At 56.3% G+C, this 20561-nt stretch overlaps 7 protein-coding genes across 7 annotated transcripts; 2 read left to right on the forward strand and 5 right to left on the reverse strand.

The window, feature by feature from the left end:
* Positions 1-484: 484 nt before the first annotated feature.
* On the reverse strand, positions 485-1227 carry GGS23DRAFT_594024 (uncharacterized protein; the record flags this gene model as incomplete). The annotated part of the gene is made up of 4 exons (XM_051518103.1): positions 485-631; positions 702-831; positions 912-1090; positions 1156-1227. 4 exons carry the CDS (start codon positions 1225-1227, stop codon positions 485-487), a joined length of 528 nt encoding a protein of 175 aa, XP_051374565.1.
* A 622-nt stretch (positions 1228-1849) lies between these two features.
* GGS23DRAFT_357227 (putative ergot alkaloid A) lies at positions 1850-3214 on the forward strand. The gene is made up of 3 exons (XM_051513207.1): positions 1850-2523; positions 2625-2818; positions 2917-3214. Exons 1-3 carry the CDS (start codon positions 2061-2063, stop codon positions 3196-3198), a joined length of 939 nt encoding a protein of 312 aa, XP_051374566.1. The 5' UTR covers positions 1850-2060; the 3' UTR covers positions 3199-3214.
* A 1314-nt stretch (positions 3215-4528) lies between these two features.
* GGS23DRAFT_357309 (uncharacterized protein) lies at positions 4529-8409 on the reverse strand. The gene is made up of 2 exons (XM_051513208.1): positions 8062-8409; positions 4529-7945 (listed from the first exon to the last, which is right to left on the reverse strand). The coding sequence occupies exons 1-2, from the start codon at positions 8146-8148 to the stop codon at positions 4619-4621; spliced, it is 3414 nt and encodes a 1137-aa protein (XP_051374567.1). The 5' UTR covers positions 8149-8409; the 3' UTR covers positions 4529-4618.
* Positions 8410-10258: 1849 nt separating this feature from the next.
* On the forward strand, positions 10259-12051 carry GGS23DRAFT_554347 (uncharacterized protein). The gene is made up of 2 exons (XM_051515533.1): positions 10259-10712; positions 10852-12051. Exons 1-2 carry the CDS (start codon positions 10569-10571, stop codon positions 11371-11373), a joined length of 666 nt encoding a protein of 221 aa, XP_051374568.1. The 5' UTR covers positions 10259-10568; the 3' UTR covers positions 11374-12051.
* Positions 12052-12091: 40 nt separating this feature from the next.
* On the reverse strand, positions 12092-13981 carry GGS23DRAFT_554349. Its single transcript, XM_051515534.1, has one exon. The coding sequence runs from the start codon at positions 13821-13823 to the stop codon at positions 12129-12131; it is 1695 nt and encodes a 564-aa protein (XP_051374569.1). The 5' UTR covers positions 13824-13981; the 3' UTR covers positions 12092-12128.
* A 2867-nt stretch (positions 13982-16848) lies between these two features.
* GGS23DRAFT_554364 (uncharacterized protein) lies at positions 16849-18005 on the reverse strand. Its single transcript, XM_051515535.1, has 2 exons — positions 17594-18005; positions 16849-17542 (listed from the first exon to the last, which is right to left on the reverse strand). The coding sequence occupies exons 1-2, from the start codon at positions 17606-17608 to the stop codon at positions 17357-17359; spliced, it is 201 nt and encodes a 66-aa protein (XP_051374570.1). The 5' UTR covers positions 17609-18005; the 3' UTR covers positions 16849-17356.
* Positions 18006-18470: 465 nt separating this feature from the next.
* On the reverse strand, positions 18471-20160 carry GGS23DRAFT_357439 (uncharacterized protein). The gene is made up of 3 exons (XM_051513209.1): positions 19426-20160; positions 19029-19368; positions 18471-18941 (listed from the first exon to the last, which is right to left on the reverse strand). Exons 1-3 carry the CDS (start codon positions 19864-19866, stop codon positions 18661-18663), a joined length of 1062 nt encoding a protein of 353 aa, XP_051374571.1. The 5' UTR covers positions 19867-20160; the 3' UTR covers positions 18471-18660.
* Positions 20161-20561: the final 401 nt, after the last annotated feature.

Consider the following 20561-nt stretch of genomic DNA (forward strand, 5'->3'; position numbering starts at 1 on the left):
ATATTATAAGTATTCAAGCCCCTTTATTTAGCCACGTAGTAGATGCCTAATCCCCGATGCTCCGTTCTCGTACCCTGGCCAACTCACAGCCTTAAGCAACGGCCGTCATCGAATTCCTTCGAATGCCGCTAACGGGACTCCAGAGGGGAGCGGGGGGAGATATCCGTAAGTAACAAAAATAATACCCTGTCAATTTCTGGTAGTGCATATTCGATTCTAGAAGGAGAGAGTACCGAGGAAATGAAAGCTATCACACTCCATTGCTCCCCTTTCCTCATGCTTCCGTCAGAAACTCGCTCTAGTACCAACCATTTCCGATGTGTAAGAAAGCACACGGGACACGGCAACGCCCCCTTCCCTGTGCTCCCTAAACAAGCGAGCGAGGAGGCCGTGTGAGCGGACTCACGGTAAATCACCTCGACGCCAGCCACAACATTCCCGCCATCCTCCTCCACCCTCTCATCCCCCGACCCCACCCTCCTCCTTAGTGACCGATGCCGGAGACAGCCGCCATCACATCGGTGCTGCCGTCCTCCCAGGCGAGCGTAGTAGCGTGGCTGCTGATCCGCCAGGGGTTGAGCCCGCGGGCCTCGAGCTCGGGGAGCCGGACGAGCTCGAGCGCGTAGCGGCCCTGCGCCGCGTCAGCCGCCGTCGGTGGCCCCCCCCCGCGGTCCGGGCCGGGACTCCCCGGGGACACTCACCCCGTTGTGCATGATGGGCCCGCCGCGCGCCGTGCGCCGCACCATGTGGCCCGAGACGTTGGCGGTGGCGGCGCACCGGTCCGGCCGCGCGACGCCGGGCGCCGGCTGCGGGAGCTCGATCAGGACGCCGCTGCGCGCGCGCGCGAGGGGGCGGAATAGCCAGGTCAGCGGCCGAGCGCGCGCCGGAGCCGGGCGAGGAGGGCAACTCACGACACGACGTGGTGGCGCGCGTCGTACGCGCCGAGCATCGGCTGCAGCATCTCGGCCCACGCGCGGGCCGTCGTGCGCAGCGGCGCCCCCCCGAACAGCGACGTGTAGTCGATGACGACCTCGGGCGCGTACACGTCCCGGACGTAGCCCTCGGTCGAGTTCAGGTCCGAGTTGAGGCCCTGCGTGCCGCGGACGTCAGCGTTCGTTGTCGCTGCCGCTGCCCTCCCCCCTGACCTCCGCTTACCAGTCGTATCACGGTGTCGTGGATGTTGGCCCGGTCGAGGAGGAAGGTCTGGATATCGTACGCGGCGGCCATGGCTTGACTTGATGCTTCTTGGAATAGCTAGAAGTCGGTAATAGGAGCAGGAGAGCGGTGTAGTTCATGCAGATAGGGGGCAAAGCAGACGGATCGGCGTACGCTGGGTTGGATCGAGGCCGCGTTTTATATCCGGGACCTAACCACGGCGATATTCCTGTCTCCGGGTTGTGGTTACGGACGCGCCGGCATTCGCATCCCCACGGTTACATATTCCCACGACATTGGGCCAGTGCTGCACAACACAATGCCCGTCTTGGCGTCGAATCCGTCGCTAGCTGTGGCCATATACGTCGTATTCACGACCTGTCGGGTCGACCACCCCCGCTCCTGAGCGCATGGGTGCCCATTATCTCGCGCACGTCTCTCCTGATGTCAGATCCGCCCAAAGTCCGGCCTAAACGCCCTTAAACTCCGTCGTCGTCAGGGACCCCGGCGCGGGCACGGCGCAACTCAGTCCGACTCGATCAGGACTCGGCCTGCCGCTCTGGCGTGATTGGTCGCTGCAGAATCCCCTACGCTCGTCCGAGGATCGCGGCACCACCTATCGTCGACCCCCTGGACGATGCTCGGCTTGGCAATGCTCGGCGCGCTGGTTTCTACAGAGGGATCACTAAGCAATTCCTTAGCGTTATGATAATACCCGTGTATAAACCCATTCGGCACAGCCAAAACGCTTCCCATCCCCCCCTTAAACGAGATACCGCGCACCTCCCTGTTCGCCCGCCTATATAGCCCGTCCCTAAAGCAATCTCCTCGGCTCTTCTCCAGTAATTGCCGCCATCTCCTTCCCGCCGTCCTATCTCCGCAAAACGCACCCATCAAACGACACTATGTCCGCACCCACCCCCTCACCACCGGGCGCCGTCGTACTGCTCGGCGGCACCGGCAAGATCGGCAGCCGCATCGCGGCGCTGCTGGAGACCGCCGGGATCCCCTCGGTGGTCGCCTCGCGGTCGGGGGCGCTGCCGGCCGGCGTCAGCAGCAGCGGTGGCCTCGCGCGGGGCGTCCGGTTCGACTGGACGGACGAGTCGACGTGGGAGGCGGTGCTGGCGGCGGCCGCGCCGTCGCCGATCCGCGCCGTCTTCGTCATCGAGGCGCCGCTGCCCGAGCAGCCGGCGCTCTCGCGCGCCTTCGTCGACCGCGCGCGCGGCCGCGCCCCCCGCTTCGTCCTGCTCAGCGCCAGCGCCATCCCCGAGGGCGGCCCGCTGACCGGCCAGACGCACCGCTACCTGCGCGAGCTCGGCGACGCCGGCGCTGTCGAGTGGGCCGTCCTGCGGCCCACCTGGTTCCAAGGTGAGCAGAGAGAGAGAGAGAGAGAGCTGAGCCCTTCTTCCGCTCCGTCGGCCGCGCGGGGGGATGAATATTACCTAGGTAGCGCCTAACCCGACCCGCAGAGAACTTCCTGTTGCCGGTCCACTCCGCCGGCCTCGTCGAGGACGGCCTCCTGCACTCAGCCACCCGGGCTGGGCGCATCCCCTGGGTGTCAGCGGACGACATCGCCGCGGTCGGGTTCCACGCGCTGACGGTGGCCGAGCCGCCCAACACCGATTTCCTGGTCCTCGGGCCCGAGCTGTTAACCTACAACGACGTAAGAAACCCCCCCGTCCCGTCTTCCTTCCCCTCTCTTCCCCCTGCGGCCGTCCGCCCTAGCGCCAGATGAACCCGCTAACATCCCGTCTGGCCCAGCTCGCGGCCACCTTCACCGCCGTGCTCGGCCGCCCCGTCGCGTACCAGGAGATCGACGAGGCGGCCGTCGCGGCGCGCTTCGTTGAGGGCGGCATGCCCGAGACGTACGCGAAGCAGCTCGCCGCGCTGGACGTCGCGATCCGCGACGGCCTCGAGGAGCACTACCCGCCGACGCCGGCGGTCGCCGACATCGTGCGCCGCGTCACGGGGCGCGAGCCCCGGCCCTTCCGCGACTACGTCGAGGCGAACCAGGCGGCGTGGTCCGCCAAGGGGCAGAAGTAGGGCGAGAAGAGGGGGGGGGGGGGGGGGTAGCAGAGGAGGCGCGCAATAGAGAGGCGAGTGGGCGATTTGGAAATTGGGCACACACCTACCGGCCGACCTAGGCTGCCTGGAGATATTACCCAGCCACGGAGAAAGAGGGAAAATACTAAACCAGCGAATAGAAACAAGAAAAACAAGAAATACCATCCCAGCTGACAGGACCGTAAATTCAAGCTTCCTCGACATCTCGGCACCGCCGCCAACAATCTTGGCTACGTTGGAGCCCCTGCCCTTGCGTCGTGATGCGGAGCCAATACCATAACATGACCTCATCGACGAGGCAGCCAAGCCCAAGAAAATAAACCAAGAGAAACAACTCAGAATATAGATAGATTCCCAAGTCCCGGCTCCGGCTTCATCCCGCGGGCGGCGACCTGTATCCCGCGGCGGCTGAGCGCATGTACCGTACCTCCGTGACTCCGGTGAGATGCATAGAGTTAGGCGATATTAAGCAGAAACGTCCACCGAGGGGATCTCGCAGTGCCCATAATGTCGTTTATAGTAAGTAGTGCTCGTATATTCATAAAACCTAGTTCGCATCCCACGTATCCATCATCGTCTTCCCCTTTTCCTTGCTGTCCTCATCATCACCCCCGTATCCTTTTTCTTACCCGTGAACCGCCGGCCGGGGAAAGGTGGCAAGCCGTGCGCACCTCTATGTAATACATACACACATACACACATAACTAAGGAGGTATATATGGTTCGTCTTATTCGTGATAGCTCATCGCCTTCATCCCCTCGGCAGGCGAAATTGACAGGCAGACATCACCTCAAATTTGGTTTCACTGCTCTTCTCTTTAGCTTCCTCCACCGCCTACGCACTCTCGCTACTCACTCTCCCTTCACCTTACTTACTCCTGGCTACCAGTCCCCTTAGACCAGGATCTCTGCACGGAACAAAGGAAACCGACCATCTGCAAATTATTCCTTAAAAACTTTTTCTCGCCTCCCTCTTCCGGTAAACCAAACTCAATTAACGATTTTCACGATCAGGAACTCAATGCGACAGCTAATATGTGATGAGATGTGGTGTAGTAAGGCCATGAGAGGAGGAGGCGAGGAGAGGGGAGGGCGGAATAAAAGTAGCCCGAATCAAAAGGGAAAAGAACAGAAGGGGAAAGGGAAATCCGTACAGGAGAAAAATAATTGCGTTAGATACATAAAGAAGAATAGGAAAATGGTTGGTCGTCTAGTCTAAGATCGAGCCAAGAAAGCAATGTAGATTCCAGTAGAGGAATACCGGGTGTAAATGCCTTGTCTCTGATACTCTCGACTCCGTTGGGAGAGGAAAGCAGCATTTACAGACCGACTCAGATCCACGGCGAGATCGGTCTACGGCACGAGCTTCCCTCCTTACTCTTCTTCTCTTCTTCCCCTCTCATTTCCCGTGCAGCTTCTCCTTGAGGTACACGACGGCCGCGTAGCCGGCGCAGCACGCGGTGCTCATGCCGTGGCCGCACCACGGGCACCGCACCATCGTCGTGATCGTCGCCGATACGCCGAGCAGTTTATCCTCAACGAGCGAGTCCGGCTTCGCCATGCACTCGTACACCCGCGAAGGCATGTCGTGGAAGAACTTGCAACTGCAGCACTCCACCAGCATCTTTGCCAGCGGCTCTGACCGCCCGTTCTCCGCCGCCGCTGGCGCCCCGCTAGATCCTGGCTCCCTCCCTCCGCCGCCAACGACACCCGCGGGGGCCTTCTGCACATGGTGCGACCGCAGGGCTCGCGCCGTCGAGACCGCCGGCGGCGGCATAGGCGCAGCCTTCCGTGCTTCTTGCAGGTAGGAAGCGGCGCCGGAAGAGACTAGGGCCGACGAAGAGTCGTCGCTACGGGGACTGCTCTTATGAGATGTCCTTAGCGCGGACTTCCGGGGAGTCACCGCGTCGGTTAGCTCGGGAGATGACGAGTTGGGGAGGCTGGTCGGAGACACCACGCCCTTGGACTTCTTAGGATATAGCAGTGGATGCTTGGAGTTCGGCAGGGAACCCACTGAGTGGAGATCGATCGCAGAATAGGCGCGGGGCGGCATCGTGTACTGATACAGATTCCCAGTGGAGGGTGCCTCCTCGTTCGGGTTTTCCTTGGCATCATCTTCTAAGATCCTTGGGCCTGGGCTCCCCGCGAGCTGAAGACCAGGGGCCATGCCACTGAGATTATTCGCTTCGGAGGCTTCTGAGTGATTGTCTAGATCAATGGGTAACGCGGTCCGACTCCAGCCGTCATCCTGGATGTCCCCATCTCTACTAACGGGTCGTGAGTTGTGCTTTGGAAATGATTCGACTGTTGGGGGGTGGTAGGTTCTTCGTGAAGCCCGCTGCTCGTTATTTCTCAAATCCATTGATCGATCTTTTACGTCCTCTTGGTGCGATTGCGGGGGTGGACTGTCTGGCGTCGGAGGGGTGTCATCACACGTCGAAGATGAAGATCTCTCGGACGTGGCCCGACTTGGCTCGGTATTAGACTGAGACGCGGATGTGCTAGAACTCTCTGTTGCAGTGAGAACTCTGGCTACTTTTTGCGATACGCCAAGACGTTCAAACGGGGGCACGTCGCTATCCGAATAGTTGGAAGACATGGAAGGTGAGTCTTTGGGCAGCTTTTGTATCGTCGCCCTAGTAGTAGGACTGGAGCTCGAAATGCTAGCCTGGGACGTGTTTTCAGCAAAAGCGAGCATCTTGTTGACCTGGACCTTTATTGGGAGGTTTTTCAAAACATGTTTCAGCTCACCCTCCTCTGGCTCTTCATCAATCCGCGTAGACGGAAATTTACTATCGATAGGCGGTCGCAGTTCCAAGGGAGGGGGGGCATATGACTGGCTAACGAAGGAGAAATAGTCAGATGACTTCTCTGATCGTGATGGCTTCTCAGTGCGAGCGGTCTTCCCCATGCTGGCCGGTTGTTCAGCTTTCGGTGGCTCAACCACCATTCTCTGTTCCACATGCTCCTCGACCCCTTGAAAGGTAACTGCTCTTCCTATCATACTCGGGCTCGGTGGGAATGTGACGTGTTTTACTCCATTTGGTTCAGAAGAAGCCTGAGCCTGCCTCTGCGGCAGGGGCCGGGTGGTGGATGAGTGTGTGCCGGTAGAAACCTGGTCTTCTTCATATGCCCCCTCTTCTTCTTTATCGTAAACAGGTTCCGATCCGTTCAGTTGATCGTCATTGATCTCGTTATCACGCCGGCCAGACGGCGGTTTCCTCGGAGTGCGCTCCGATTCTGCCGAAACCTTTGCTTGCGGAGATTCGTAAGCCATTGTCCGGCGTCTAGTATGATGCTGACCTCCATGTTCTAGATTAGACTGCCTAGGCTGCGGGGGTGGCAGTCCATCGAAATTCTCAGGAGACTCAACCGGGTGGCCTGTAGGTCGAGATGCGCGTTCTGGTCTAGGGCGTATTTCCTTCTCTACGGCTACCTCCTGACTGGGCGCTGGCGTATGCGGTAGTTTGGAGTGGCGGCTTCGGAATGATACGGTTTGTGGAGACTCGTATGCGTTACCTTTTTCCCTCGACTCTTCAGCTTCTCTCAAAACAACCTTATCCTGTGTGTTACGGGGGATAGTGTCCGCTGTGGGTTGCGTAGCGGCCCGCTTGGGTTTTGGTGGGAAGGTGAAGGTGGGAAGTCGTTGAGCGGTGTTAGTTGGGGGGCCGACCGGTCGGTCCTTAGACCAATTCCCCGCAATCTCGACGTCGTGAGAGCTGCTAGGACGCTGGTGCTTGTTATCAGTACCTCCAGCAGGGCGGTAGTAAAGGTAAGATGGCCCCCTGAGCTTGCTCAGAGTAGACGACAGCAATGATTGAGAGCGTCCATGACCTGAACTGGACGAATTGTGGACCGTTGGCGGTAGCTGGTCCAGCGACGAAATAGACCGAGTCGAGTTTGAGACGGCTGACCCGACTGAAGGAGGCTTTCGAGGATTCGCAAAGCTGGGGTCCGCCCCGGAGAGGGCAGGATGCGGTTGTAACATAGGCGACGCTGCCGACCGGCCTCCATCGCTATCCATCCGCCGGCTCTCGATAACCTTCTGTACGGCGGCAAAGTTTCCGTGCTGTAGCCTAAAGCTGGAGAAGAATCCCCTACTTTTCTGCTGACCCTGAAGCTTCGGGTTTGACATAGTGTTTGACCGAACCTGATCGGCAGCCACCTGGTTCGCCCGGTCAGACTTGGAGTTGAGGTCTAACTCGGGAACCGAGTGCGAGCGTTTTTCCGTCCCCGGCAGCTCGGCTTCCTGTGGTTTAGACGGGGGAACCTTGCTCAGTCTGTTCCCTTTTTTCTTCAAGGGACCGGCGGGTTTTTCGTCCTTGCCCTTCTCGGCGTCCCGCTTTTTGGGCTTCTTCTTCTTCCGGCCGTAGTGCTCCCAGCTTGGCGACTGGCATATGGAGGACTGGTCGGAAGAATCGCCGTCGTCGCCTTTGTCGGGGCCCGAGAAGGTCACCGTCTTGGTGCGCTCCTCCTTCGGCTGGGGTTCCTTGACAAATCCATCCGGTTCGGCGACAGGACCGTCGGCCGACAAAGGAGGTATAGATATCGAAAGCGATGGCAGGGCAGAGCTCCGCCGCACGGCTTTCATTATCTGGGTTTGGTGTGAAAGCGGAGGATGTCCGCTTGCACGCCGAGCCTTAAACGGTTTATTTGGCTGGGCAGAGGGGGGACTTATACTTGGCGACGCGGTCGTTGGGAAGGCATGGCCTTGGGTTCGTTGCAGCTATAGGACGTGAGCAGATGACGGACGTATTAATGCGCACGGCGCAAGGGGGGGAGGGAGGGATCGATATCCCAAAGCGGATGGCAAGGAGGGTTGCATGCCGAGGATTGACATACCTTGTACCTCTTCTCCAGCTCGAGCATCTTCAGGAAGCTATCCGACCTAGAGCGCAGGTCTGGATCTGCCCTCTGTACTTTCGCCATATTGGGGATTACGCGTCAACCAGCATGCAGTAGAGCAATAGTAACGCTTGCTTTGGGCAAGCAACTCGGCTCGCAAATACTTGTACGTAGCTTGGTCCTGAGATCCGTCGTGGGATGGAGGGCCGGGCCGCCGCGTCCTCGAGGCACCACGTTCTGTAGGGGCGTGAACCAACTGGGTGGCGTTATTATTAGTGGGATCGTCGCAATGAGAGATGGGCAGGAGTCGGCAGGCGTTCAAGGCGTCGGTAAGAGGGGGGAGGGAAAACCAGTGACTATATCCCGGTCGTCTTGGCCTCCAGCTGCGTATGTGCGAATAGCCGGGTCATGTATGGTATGTATGCCTGAGCCCAGGGTCTTCTACCCTAAATTTGCCAGCCCGTCTCAACGGCGCCAATCAGCAGAGGCTAGGGGTCGGTAGGAGGCGTAGACAGGCTGCGGAGACCAACTGCAACAGCGTGCTGAGACGAGGCCGACGAGAGAAGGCGTCAACTGAGTAGGTAAGCGCGCGAAGGCGGTGTCGGCAGACTAACGAACGAAGTAATAATCAGGGTCAACTGGTCCAGCGGGGATACATACAACTCGGGCGATATGTGCGATGAGTTGCTGGATAGGGAGGAGACGAGCAGAGCAAAAGGCATAGGACCAGATGCGAATGTGAAGAAACGAGTGACTAGGAGCCTGGCTAAGACGAGCTGGCCCTGGATGGATCGTGGGAACGGGGAAAGGAGAAGAGAGAGAGAGAGAGGGAAATATTCGGCAATACGAGCTGATGACGGAGGTGAGACGGCGTTTGTTTCCCACCTGCTAGCCGCCTATTCACAGCTAGAGACATTGGACGCAAAGCTCTGCACAGTAGTAACCAGGGACGAGAAAAGAGGGCCAGGGACCATCGTGGACCTATGAGGAAAACGGAACGGACACGAGACGGGGGGTTAGGCGACGGTCAGTCGGTAGGCTGGGGCCATGGGTTCGACAGATGCGAATGTGGGAGCAGGTTAGATGGATCGATCGATGGGCGGTGGGAGAGACCTCATATGCAGACCATTTCCATCCCACCACGTTACCGACAATAAGCGGGATGTTACGTAGGTAACGTCTCGTGCAGTGTCGGCCACCTGCTAATATTATGCTGTTATACGTGCCTGTCCAAGGTTACCTGTTACCGACAGGTTTGTTGTCGCCATCCGCCTGCAAGTTGTGTAGGTGCCTTAGGTAAGTACCTAGGAACCTCCCGAGGGGCTTTCGGGTACCTCGATAGGTACCACACTTAATAGTCCCCGATTACACCACCCCATACCATACCTGCATCATCTTCCAACCCCCGAGCGCTGCTAGAAACAGCACACAGGCCAAGTGCCACCAGGTGCGTTGTGTGGATGTACCTAATGTCAAGAGGGGGGTAGGTATCTGATATTACCTAAGACCATCGAGTATAGGGGTTCGAGAGAGCATTCCACGTGCCGGATTCATCGGACACGGCTGGCTGTATGTACATATTGAGTCCTGTGGGCACCTAGACAGGTAGGTAGGTATTTAATATCTGCACACCCGTCCGGTCGGTCCGGGAGCACCTCGATGCGTTCCAATGGTGCTGGAAAGTGGCGGGCGTAAAAGCCCTACGTCTTTGCATAGACCCCGTAATTTCTGCTACCTACCTACCTAGGTGCCTCAGCAGCATATCGCTCAGGCATATACCTACCTGTAGGGATCTATCGACGTACTACCTATGCGCGGGCGCGAGCACCTGGGGCGCAAACCGTGTAAGCCGAGAAGTGCATATATAAGACCATTAATCATCAGAATCGTCACCCACTGGCTTCCGATTGCTCTTGCGTGACACATTATGTCAACGGCGAGCAGATCGAGATTACATTTCACATAATTAGAGTGCGGATGTGAAGGTTGGCGCGTCTGCAGGCTTTAGGTACTTCCTCGCCTACCTCTAGGCGAAACAGGTCCCCGAACTGCTTGGCGAGAGACTTTTTTTTGGGAGAGGGGGGTCTTCCCCTTCTCCCTCAGCATGCCGTACGAGCCGCCTACGGATTTATTACCTACCTACGTCTACGCATATGTCTACATGCGCGTACCGAATTCGTTCATTCCGGCTGGCGTCGTCACGCATCTCGGAATGACTGGGTACCTAATTAGGGCCTGATGGCGGGGTTCGTCGTGGTTAATAGAATGTCTTCGGTTGTTTTTACTGCCTGTTAGCCTCTTTTTTTAAAGCTACCTGTCATTTCCCTATTTAGGGCACCCAAAGCACCGGCACCTCCTCAGAATCTAGTACTGAATGGGCTAGTGCAGGTGGTGCTAGGCTGAGCAGGAATGTAGGGAGGTATTCAGGTACCCAAGACGCCATAGACTCCGTAAGCACACCTGGGCAACTTCATCCGCTCAAACAAAAACAACTGCGCTTGCGGATGGCTTCAGATCAGCTCCCTCTCCGCGTGCCTAGGACTCGCGCCAGCATCTACGGCAAACACACGAGAATACGACCTGGCTTCCTATCAACACGAGCTAGCCGTACACGCCTTGCGCGGCGTCGCTGTTTAGAGAGAGCCAAGGTACGCATTTCCCCCTAGCTTCCTTGCTGGTCCAACAGGAGAACGCATTGCCGGCCACCCCTCAGGATTCAGCCCGGCCGTCAGGAGCTTCACGAGAGGGGCGCCATTCCACTCTGCTCACTTTTCAGGTCGTGATCAGCACGCCTTTCGAACCACCGATGGAATCGGTTTACCGTGTAATATTCAACCGGGAGCGGCAAGACGGCGACCTCCCCAGTCCAGGCGCGTCGAAGGGGGAACCATTGTCACGACCCCATTCCGTCATACCTCGGCGGAATATATTGCCTCGCCTTTACCCGGAATAGCCATCTCAAACTCTCGCGAACACACGATCGCCCTGCCGTCAAGTCTTCTCGCTGCCCCTCTAGCCGTCCTCCAGCTCCGCATTTCGCCGCATGTGTCCATTCTGCCCTCACATGCGCTCCCACGCAATCCTGCCACGAGGTTGTGGCCAATCCGGGGCACGAAAACCCGGATGCGGCTGGAAACCGACGTCGAGAGGCGTGGGTGCACAAGTTGTCCTCGGCCGGCGAGGCGCAAGTGGATCCGTCAGGTTACTTCCTCTCATTTTTACAGAAAAGGCGCGACATTGCGGTGGCTCGATCGCGGCGTCGACCTTTTCTCCGGTTCCCTCTGTTCCGGACTGACGCCTTGGAAATAAGAAAAATGGGGAGATGCTTCATGATGTGCCCCACCGCACCTGAGAGCCGCTGTCATCGCATTGGCCGCCTGAGCTGCGCAGGCCGGGCGAGACCCGGAGCTTAGGTAGGGGTAGGGTATGGCCAGCCTGCGCGGTTGACGAACCAAACAATCTCTGCCCTCCACTCATCTTCGTCGGACGGCGCCTCATTGGCAAATCCGAGTTGTCTACGCAGTCATCTGGGAGCGTTAAAGCTGCCCCCTTGCTGGTCGCTACCAGCCTCAGCTCGTATTTCTTTCTATTCTTGGTGTCTTGGCTGCTTGAGCCACAGACGGGATCACCCCTGCTTCTACCACCGCGAGGGCAGCTCTCCCTATAATCCCGCCCACGATTTGCCCAGCTGTGTGTGTGAAGGCCCCCCATACATATGTAGGCCTGCGCAAATATTGATCCGACAGATCGTTCCAGGCCTCATTTTGATTCGTCACTACTACCTGGCACGACGTGTCGGCTCGTAGTGTATAATCAGCTCCGCCTTTGTGGAAACCTGGTCGGTCTTTTTCGTGGACTTCTGTTGTGGACTTCTGTCGGGTCCGTGGATGGCTTGACGGGGGACTTTCCGATAGAGCGACCCCATTCCTCCACACATCAAAACACGGCAAAGTGATTTTCAGCATCCAAAATATGCCAAAATATGCCAAAATATGCTATTGCGCAACCTACTTTTCTATTTAGGCCTACCCTCCTTTATCTGGATTAACATGTGCTAGGTACATTCACCCCTGACTCGGGCCATAGTGCATCCAAATCTCGCTCCCAGGGGCGTGGGTTACCAGGCCCTCTAATCGCCTACCCTTTACATCAGTCGGTACTATCGAAGCTCTACGCCCCCATCGACACCAACTGGCCACACGGAGCCGCAGTTCATGGGGTATCCGAAGACGGCTAGCCATCCATTTATCTTCAGGTCGGTGTTCGCGCGGCAGCTCGTTTACTAGCAGTGTTTTTGTGCGCAAGATCCCTTCGTCAGCCCAGCCGCATCGTACGGTGAACTCGGGGGGTAAAATCCGGTTCAGGAATTCCAAGGACGCATTTACGGTTAGATATACAGCTCGTCTCGGGTTAACGAGAGTTTTCATAAACAGCGACACCCAGCGAGGGTAAAGGACCGCAAAGTCGGTTTGGGAAAGGTGGGTTGACCCTTTTACGGTCATCATCCAGCAGGCAGCGCCCCCGCTTTTCGCCTCGCTAGCGATATCGCCGAGTCTCTCGAAGTTCTCTGCCCAATACATGAATGCCTCGGAATTAACAGCGAGGAGTGGTTTCCGCAACGACTGATGGGTTAGTTCTCCTACTTTCGGGGTTGCCGGCCCCCACACATCCAGCAGGATGCCCTGGCCGATGTATGGGAACCGGTCACTCTCGCGAACAATCTCGACTGTCGTTACTCCGCCGAATGAATGTCCCATCGCAGTAACACCCCGCCGCAACAGGAGCCTCCCTTCCCAACTGGACCAAGCGACTCCCTCCAAACCTTGGGAGCTTGACCCTGCGTTGCCCTTCTTCCTCAAATTGCTGCTGTACACCGAAGCCCCCTGCCCGCTGTTGAGCAGCCCTAGAACATGATAGGCCTCTTCGATCTCGGACATGCGCATTTCAATCTGGGCATTTCTGAGTTCTGTATCCACGCCCCTGACGTTATTAGGCGATGTGTCCTGAGCGTTACCTCGAGGGAATATGTAATCAACCTTGTAGTAGCGGTTCGAACCCGTCCTGTCGCTGTCCATACTTGCTGCCAGCTTGGCGCCTGGCGGAATATTGACGTAGGATCGCGCGCCGCTGCCATCTCGATGTTCCACCGCAACGACGACGATGCCGTTGCTGGCTAGCTCGCCGCACACCGCGCTATAGGATGTCCGCGAACCTCCCAACCCATGGCTGAAGAGAATGACGGGAAACCGGGGTTGGTCATCCCCGCTCTCCAACGCGGTGTCTTGGCTGTCAGCGCTGCCAGAAGCGCGCGGCGTAGCGGCGGCGTGACGGCCGGCGAGCTTGGCGTTCCGGAAAGCGGGAAGTTTAGTGTACATGGTGGTGGCCGCAATATATGCCGTCACAGGCAGATGCGGGATGTTGAAGAACTTTGCATATCCTTTACTGGTCATGGCGCGCGGTCTCGGCAGCCACGTGGCTCTGGGTCTCTGCCTCCTCTGGCTGGGTGCGTCGGGCGAGGGGGGGTCGCAAGGGTAGTATACGGAGAAGAGGACGGTGTCCATGCGCAGGGCATACTTATGGTTGCGTTTGATGCGTGAGAAGACCCGCGGCTCACGGGCCGGCACCTCTATCTCCATGACCCCGACGCTGTATGGGCCAGCGTAATCTGGCAGCATGTGGAACAAGCGCTCTGTCCAGGCTCGCGGCGGGCTCGGCCCCGATTGTAGCGGTGGGCCGGGTTGGTGTTTATCTGACCACATTGTTGCTGCGTGTAGATAGCGGCCGGTGACACCAAGTCTCAGCTCAGGCCGCAATACCTGTCGATTTCCCGACCTAGGGGGGGAGCGATCCGACTGACGAAAATTGTACGTTCTGTAATTTGGCGTATGGGCTTTTTGGCAACGAATAATTACGAAACTTCTCCAAATTACAATTGTTTAGAGGCTCTGTTCTTTCAGTTGGCGACTTATACCTGGCGAGTCACGATGCAACCGGGGTGCTCGGACGGACCCGAACCGGACGATTTGCTCCCGTCTCGCTCCATGACGTCATGTTTGGTCATGATGCCCACAGAAAGAGCAAGCAGCAGAAAGAGCAGTCGCAATGGGATTTTTCCCAGTCTCGTGATTTCGGGGCTCGCAAAAGCCGCGCCGAGGTTGCCATTCGACATCCTCCTATCTTCTCCCCATCTCCCACCCATTCCCATGTGTGACCTCGTAAGACTGCGGTGCCCACGCTGGCGCCGACGATAAGGCCACGCTCTCGCAATTCGTGTGCGAGCAACTTCTCGCTTCTTCTACGACCCCTACCTATTACGTGGCCCGGCCACGAATCCCCATCGCGAGATGTCTGTATTCCCCTGCCAACGAAGGCCATCCCGGTCAAGCATAATATCAACTCGTCGGTATACCCGGACCGAAAACGGACGATCATCCCCAGAGTGTACTATGCATATACATACATGTAGGTATACCTTCGGGCACATCAATGCGGGCCAGGTCCATGCCTGTCGATATCGGCCAGGTACACCGTGGCAAAGGCCTGCCCTGCCTGCCTTCGCCGAATAAGCGCCTCTTTACCGAAGCGCCACGCGCGGTAACGGAGACCTCTTTTCGGACTTCCCAACGCCCGCTTAAAGACAACCGACGACTGCGTTTCGAACTGTTGGCTAATTTTTCCATGGTGCGATGCTACGCTGCATTCGCCAGGGTTCCACGCGCAGACGACCTCCCGGCCATTTCCCTTCTTTTCCCCAGATTCCATGCACGCGTGCTGTTGGTTCGACCGGCCCCTTCATGAGCCTCCCCGTACCCGACCAAGGGCATCCTCATATTGGAGATTCTACGCAAGGAAATTACCGAGACGAATATCTCGTCAATCGTCAGACGGATGTCGCCAATCACCGCGTAACCTCGTCTGCCCCACACTACTTGTGGACATCGTACTAAATCGCGATGCCAAGGGGCAACCACAACAAATCAAATGGTGGGAGGTTTTACCTGTACGGAATCGCGGGCCAGCTGGAAAGAATAGTCGGTCAAACGTCGGTGCGTGTCCTAAGGGAGTTTAACCGGCATATCAGATCACCTATAAGGAGAGAACAGAAGCCTATCACGGCCTGGCTCTAGTAGGTGCGGGTCCACGAAGAGGAATCCGATTCCGCATCATTCTCAGTTTGAATACGACCCAGAGCCAGCGATCAAGCAAACGAAGACATCAGCTCGACATGCGTATCACGGCATGTATCTAGCTTTCTTGTGAGACGCCTGGTGCCCGACGCCCGACTAGAAAGCCGAAAGTTCACCATGAAAGACCCACCTCTTTACATATCACCGTCGGGGAAGGCTTAATTTAACGACTACTACCCTATCGAAGATCATGCTGGAGTTTTTAGAACTCGCGAGGTGTTGACGACGAGCCATTCGCTGAGTGCGTAAGCGTATATTTCCGCCGCTCATCGAGGGGCTAACCTCGGCTGCTGCAACCTCAGCGCGCAGCCTCTCCCCTCTGCTCCCACTTTCTTTTTTTTCTTTTCTTTTTGGAGTCATCAATGTCAAGGGTCTGGGCCAGCTAATTCTGACGATTTCAGCTCCAAACAAGCACTTACTCCCGTGCTCTGTTCCATTGAGTACGTAAAAATAACAAGCCACTTTGAAAAGGCACATATTGACCCCGGCTTCCAGCCGCAAGAAATCCGCTACCGTGAATCCAGGATGGAGGTGGCCTCGCTAATATTATCTCCGGAGAATACAGGCAACCAAATGATGCGACATGAGTCTTGTCATTACGCCATCATGCCAACGGGGACCATGACGGTCCGATCTACTTAAGTTCCTCGCATCACGCCGAGTCTAGAAGGCTCTCATGCCCCAATCTAGGCTGCGAGGTGGTACCCAACCACTCTAACGACCTGCGAGAAGGCTGATATTAGTATCTCTCGTCGAGAACGTTACAACATCTAGGAGACGCAGACGTGTGCCGAACTTCCGGCTTCCCTGCCTATTTGTTAATGACTCTGCAACAGAGAGCTATTCTCCCGTGTTGTGGAAGCTTCTTTGTGGACATGCAGATGTACGCACATACGTAAACCACACGCATCAACGCCAGAGAGCGCGTGTCCTCGCGTGTGTAGTCACGCGGGTTGTTTTCCATCTTTGGGCACCAGGACGAGGAGAAATTTGCGTATTGAGGGATTAAAGGAAGAAAGCCCCGTTACCAGTGGGCCACTACAGCCTAACCTAACCTTCAGGATCACAGGCGACTCTTGCCTGGCCCTCTCGACCTATGTCTGCCCACGACGCTGTGTCATGTCTAAATGGTAAGCCGTCAGAGAGGGGGTCGATATTTGTCAGTATTACCACCAGAACGAAACTTGGGGAGTCAGCAAGGTACGTAAGCGATTATTTCAATGCGAGGAAGCGGGGCAAGAAAGCGACAGAGACTAAGAAGCAGAGGAGGAGAGAGGGGAGGGAAGGGGGGGAGGCATTGAGCATAGTCTCTGTCATGCAACCCACGTCTCCGGCGGATCCGTAACTACGCGCGTAGAGAGACGCCACGGAGGAATCGGAACCCCATCGCGGCTCAATGCAATGGATTACTACCTACGCGAAGGACTTGGCCGATTTGCGAAGGCCACTCCTCGCGTAAACACGTAGACGCCTACCTTTCCCTCGTGCGTTACACGTAGGCAGGATCCCCTCGCGCAACTCCCCCTTTACAAAGCGAGCGAAACCTAGAGCTAATCTACTCTCTCACCCCATGCCCATCCCCCCCCCCCCCTATCCACCCCTGCTCTCCCACCGGCCCGTGCCGTAATCATGCCCGCAAGGCGAAGAAGCCACCGCTTAGGTGCGGCGGTGAGGTAGCGAGATGGCGGCGGGTGTTAGGGGCGGTGTGTGTAGAGGATAGTCTCATTGCTGACGGGTTGAACGCGTAGTTGTCGTTCTTGCTGCTGCTGCTGCACCCGGGCGGCGGAACTAGGTCTTGCCGCGTCCGGCCGCCCAGGGGCAGAAGCATGGGCTCTATTACGCCCGTTTCGTCGCGGTCGTGTCGCCGGGCGCGGCGTTTGCTGGGCAGCCGGTGAGCAATAGATTAGCTGGATACCTTCGCTGTATTACCTAGATCCTGGGGCCGGCTCGCCCGTTTGCTGTGCCGCTATGCTATCCGTACACAAACCGGTAGTCGGTCTGTTGCTGGCTTGGGCAGGTCGTCAATCTGCGGTGGAGGGAATCGCGTTTTCTCTAAGGCGGCCAATAGGGAGGGGCGATAAACGGCAATGGTAGTAATAACTACCTTAGGTACTTCTGAGACCTATACTTCTGCGGGGCCTAAGCAAGTCACGGTGCTGGCTGCTGGCGTAATACACGGCAATGGTTGAGGAAGCCAGAGAGAACCTGAAGAGGCCTCTTTCAGTCCAATGTGTTTTACTGAGGTCCATAAGTGATAAGGCTGTGATTGCTATTTTGGCAACGATAGCACCCTGCAATATCCATTAGTTAGGCATTATACCAACGACGTGATCTCTTCTTACGGTCGCTGCAATCATGTTACTCTCATTCTGTGTCGCTTTCTTGAATTCTGACGCCACTCGCTTGCCGGTACTAGATAATACTTGAAGCTCTGACCGTAGGACATCTTTGCTGCCAAACACTACCAGCCAAGGTCCTGCGAGGCCGTAATGCTTCAATAAGAAACCGTTTGCTCGCAGCAAACGGTATATTGCCTTCCCAAGACCAAGGGTGGCTCGACAAAGGAGAGGAAGGTCTCGTCAGCATTACGCACAATCATAGTAAGTGTAGCTTGGCAGACACGAAATAGATCGACAAGTATGAATCCTGCCTTCCGGAGGTGGAGGAAATGGCTCTATATGTAGTTTGGCATAGCCTCGTTGCTTTTTGCTCGACCTCTATTGCTGCCGTACCGCCCTAACGCTGATTTTACCGAGGACCCTCGGGTCTCAGCAAATCATATTTTCGAATAGATCTCCGAGGTATCAAGTGCAGATAAGGATCAATCGCACTACCTATCATATGTCACCTGATCACGGGCCAACCCCCTGCCTCTGGCCAACCTTGTCCTCACCAAAAAAACAGCCAAGGTTGATACTTTCTACTATGTATGGTCTTGTTAATATATGTTGAAGAGGAACAGCGTGGGCACGCTGCAGGTGACCCGGAAAGGACAAGGACCACAGCTGCCAACAGCTAGCTTAGTGCCGATCAGACAAGAGCACAGCTGTGAAAAGCTGTAAACTGTTGACTAGCCAGCTGTAAAAGCAGCTGAGAAGAGAAGAGAGACGATGGAGGCTAGAAGGCTAGAAAGGCATCTTGAAAAGAGTGGTCTATTGCCTGTAGATGCGATAACTACAAGATGAAGATTGTACGATGAGAAACTAGTTGCAAAACCCATATAAATACACATCAGAAAGGCTACGTGGCCTAGTCCTACCGCACCACTACACTATACATAAGCAGAAACAGAAAGCAGATAATATTATGAAACTTGCTCATTGGTTCCACATCTCACCCACAAGAGGTTTTCGTCCTACGCAACCTTATCACCACACACACCACACGATGAGGCCCAAATCCAGTCTTCTCACCGGTAGTAGGGGTCCCTGCCATCTTCAGAATCCGCCGGTGGATAATAATATCCCGTGAGTGGCTGCGGCGGTGGCGCTCGATTCCGGGTGGTTGATGAGGTCGTTGCGCCTGATCCGCTAGAGCCCCCTCGGCCCGCGCGTGAGACTGAGACTCCGGGGGCTTCACCGGTGCCTCTAGATCCCCGTAGAATGTTCATTTCTCGGCGACCCGCGGCCTGAAGCTGTTGCCGAGTGATCGGTCGCGCTCTTCTGGACGGCGTGATGGGAAGGCGTACCACTGCATTGTCATAACGTTAGGTATCTGGCCTACACCAACAGCGGAAGCAACGATATTGCTCGTTGTTAACTTCTTTATATTACATACCTCCTCCCGCAAAAGCTTCGACGTAGCTCCTGGACACTGGCAGGCCTGGCGTAGTAGATCGGAAATCCGCAAAAATAATCGGCTCTCCCGGCTGCGAGGGATCTCTTCCCTCACTCCAGAACTCTACTATGCCTCCAAAAGTCTCCAGTTCCCAGGCGCGACCAGCCTCACCAGTGGGCCATCCCCGGACGGACACGCCGGGTGGCGTAATGGGACGGCCATCCCCAGTTAAATATCCCGTGAAAAAATGGGTGAGCTCGTGGGCAATGCTGAGAGCCATTCGAAAAACCCATGTATTGAACCAGTCGTTGTTTCGCGTTTGTGCCATGTTATAGATGTACTTGAGTTCAGCGCAGGTTAGCAGGGGTAATGTGTCATGGCTAGGGAGTTGGCGTACTTGGTACTGTATTCTCAGCTCGCCAGCCCTCAACGTGTCAAACTCAAGCAAGGACCGGAACGGTGGCTCCACTGGGTATCGTGCGGTGAGGGCCTCGCCTTCAAGATATGTGAGATAGATGTCCGGGAAGACACCTTTCATGGCTTGTAGGAAATGGCGTATTGCGTCCCCGAGGGACGGGAATTGAGGATCTGGAAACAGACAGTTATCCTCGGCCTCCCGACGACCAACAACTATGCCACGCGCTATCGTCTCTAACCCGTCCCAACCCCGTTCAGACTCCAGGAGGAGGAAGGCTCTGTCCAGGACGGTGGTGATATTGCCGACTAATGGGAAAAGGTCGGTCTGTGGCTGGATTTGTTCATAATCAGTGTCACCCTGCCGTCGCACGTATACCTGAACTCCCTGAACTCCGTTTCTGTTAATACCCCGTCTGCTCATTTTGGGTGGTGCTTAGCTAGAAACGACTGGCATAAATGATGATCGGCGTCGAAAAAGACAATCAACGATGTAGGTAAATAATGGCAAGGAAAATCGACAGGTGAAATAGCTTGGAACGGAACAGCAAGAGGGGACGAAGTTGACAGGTCTTCTTATACCCGACTCGCACCTGGAGGAGTACGCTCCTGCCTCGGCGGTATTAAGATGCAGGTACTTCGAAATCGCTTGCTCAGCCGTGACTGCCACGAGACAGATTCTGGACTGACCTGGGCAGGTACGTTTTTCGGAGGCCCAGCGGCTATCCTAACCATATTTTCCACTTCCTTTCCTGTTCCCCGTGCGCCTTGAGCCCTAGCCTCGCCACGATATCGAGCGGCCCTCGGGTGTCCATTATGTTGGTTCTAGGCGGCTAATCCTAACCATATTTTCCACTTTCTTTCCTATTCTTCGTGCACCTTGAGCTGTAGCCTCGCCACGATGTCAAGCGGCCCTCGGGCGTCCACTATGTTGGTGCTAGGCGGCGCTTAATATACAAACCCATTAGTCGTCCGAGGCCGACGCAATAATACCTACCTATGTACATGGTCTTCAGCGAGGGCGAGGCGGGCTGGGAATGCAACCCGGGCTGTTGGTTGTTAGGAACACCAACAGTTATTATTCTTGGGGCTTAGCCGATAATACACCTACCAACCTCG

The sequence above is a fragment of the Durotheca rogersii genome (genome assembly GCF_024521655.1).
Source record: "Durotheca rogersii strain YMJ 92031201 chromosome Unknown GGS23scaffold_4, whole genome shotgun sequence".
Classification (NCBI taxonomy): Eukaryota; Fungi; Ascomycota; class Sordariomycetes; order Xylariales; family Xylariaceae; genus Durotheca; species Durotheca rogersii.

Bases quoted from the DNA above. Each gene is read 5' to 3' on its own strand.
- GGS23DRAFT_357309 (XM_051513208.1), bottom strand. From the start codon at position 8,148: ATGGCGAAAGTACAGAGGGCAGATCCAGACCTGCGCTCTAGGTCGGAT. The intron at 7,946-8,061 runs GTATGTCAATCC...CACGTCCTATAG, and splicing joins AGCTGGAGAAGAGGTACAAG to CTGCAACGAACCCAAGGCCA.
- GGS23DRAFT_554349 (XM_051515534.1), bottom strand. From the start codon at position 13,823: ATGTGGTCAGATAAACACCAACCCGGCCCACCGCTACAATCGGGGCCG.
- GGS23DRAFT_554347 (XM_051515533.1), top strand. From the start codon at position 10,569: ATGGCTTCAGATCAGCTCCCTCTCCGCGTGCCTAGGACTCGCGCCAGC. The intron at 10,713-10,851 runs GTACGCATTTCC...GGTCGTGATCAG, and splicing joins GCTGTTTAGAGAGAGCCAAG to CACGCCTTTCGAACCACCGA.
- GGS23DRAFT_357227 (XM_051513207.1), top strand. From the start codon at position 2,061: ATGTCCGCACCCACCCCCTCACCACCGGGCGCCGTCGTACTGCTCGGC. The intron at 2,524-2,624 runs GTGAGCAGAGAG...CCCGACCCGCAG, and splicing joins GCGGCCCACCTGGTTCCAAG to AGAACTTCCTGTTGCCGGTC. The intron at 2,819-2,916 runs GTAAGAAACCCC...CGTCTGGCCCAG, and splicing joins AGCTGTTAACCTACAACGAC to CTCGCGGCCACCTTCACCGC.
- GGS23DRAFT_357439 (XM_051513209.1), bottom strand. From the start codon at position 19,866: ATGAGCAGACGGGGTATTAACAGAAACGGAGTTCAGGGAGTTCAGGTA. The intron at 19,369-19,425 runs GTACGCCAACTC...GCTGAACTCAAG, and splicing joins AGCTGAGAATACAGTACCAA to TACATCTATAACATGGCACA. The intron at 18,942-19,028 runs GTATGTAATATA...ATGACAATGCAG, and splicing joins CGAAGCTTTTGCGGGAGGAG to TGGTACGCCTTCCCATCACG.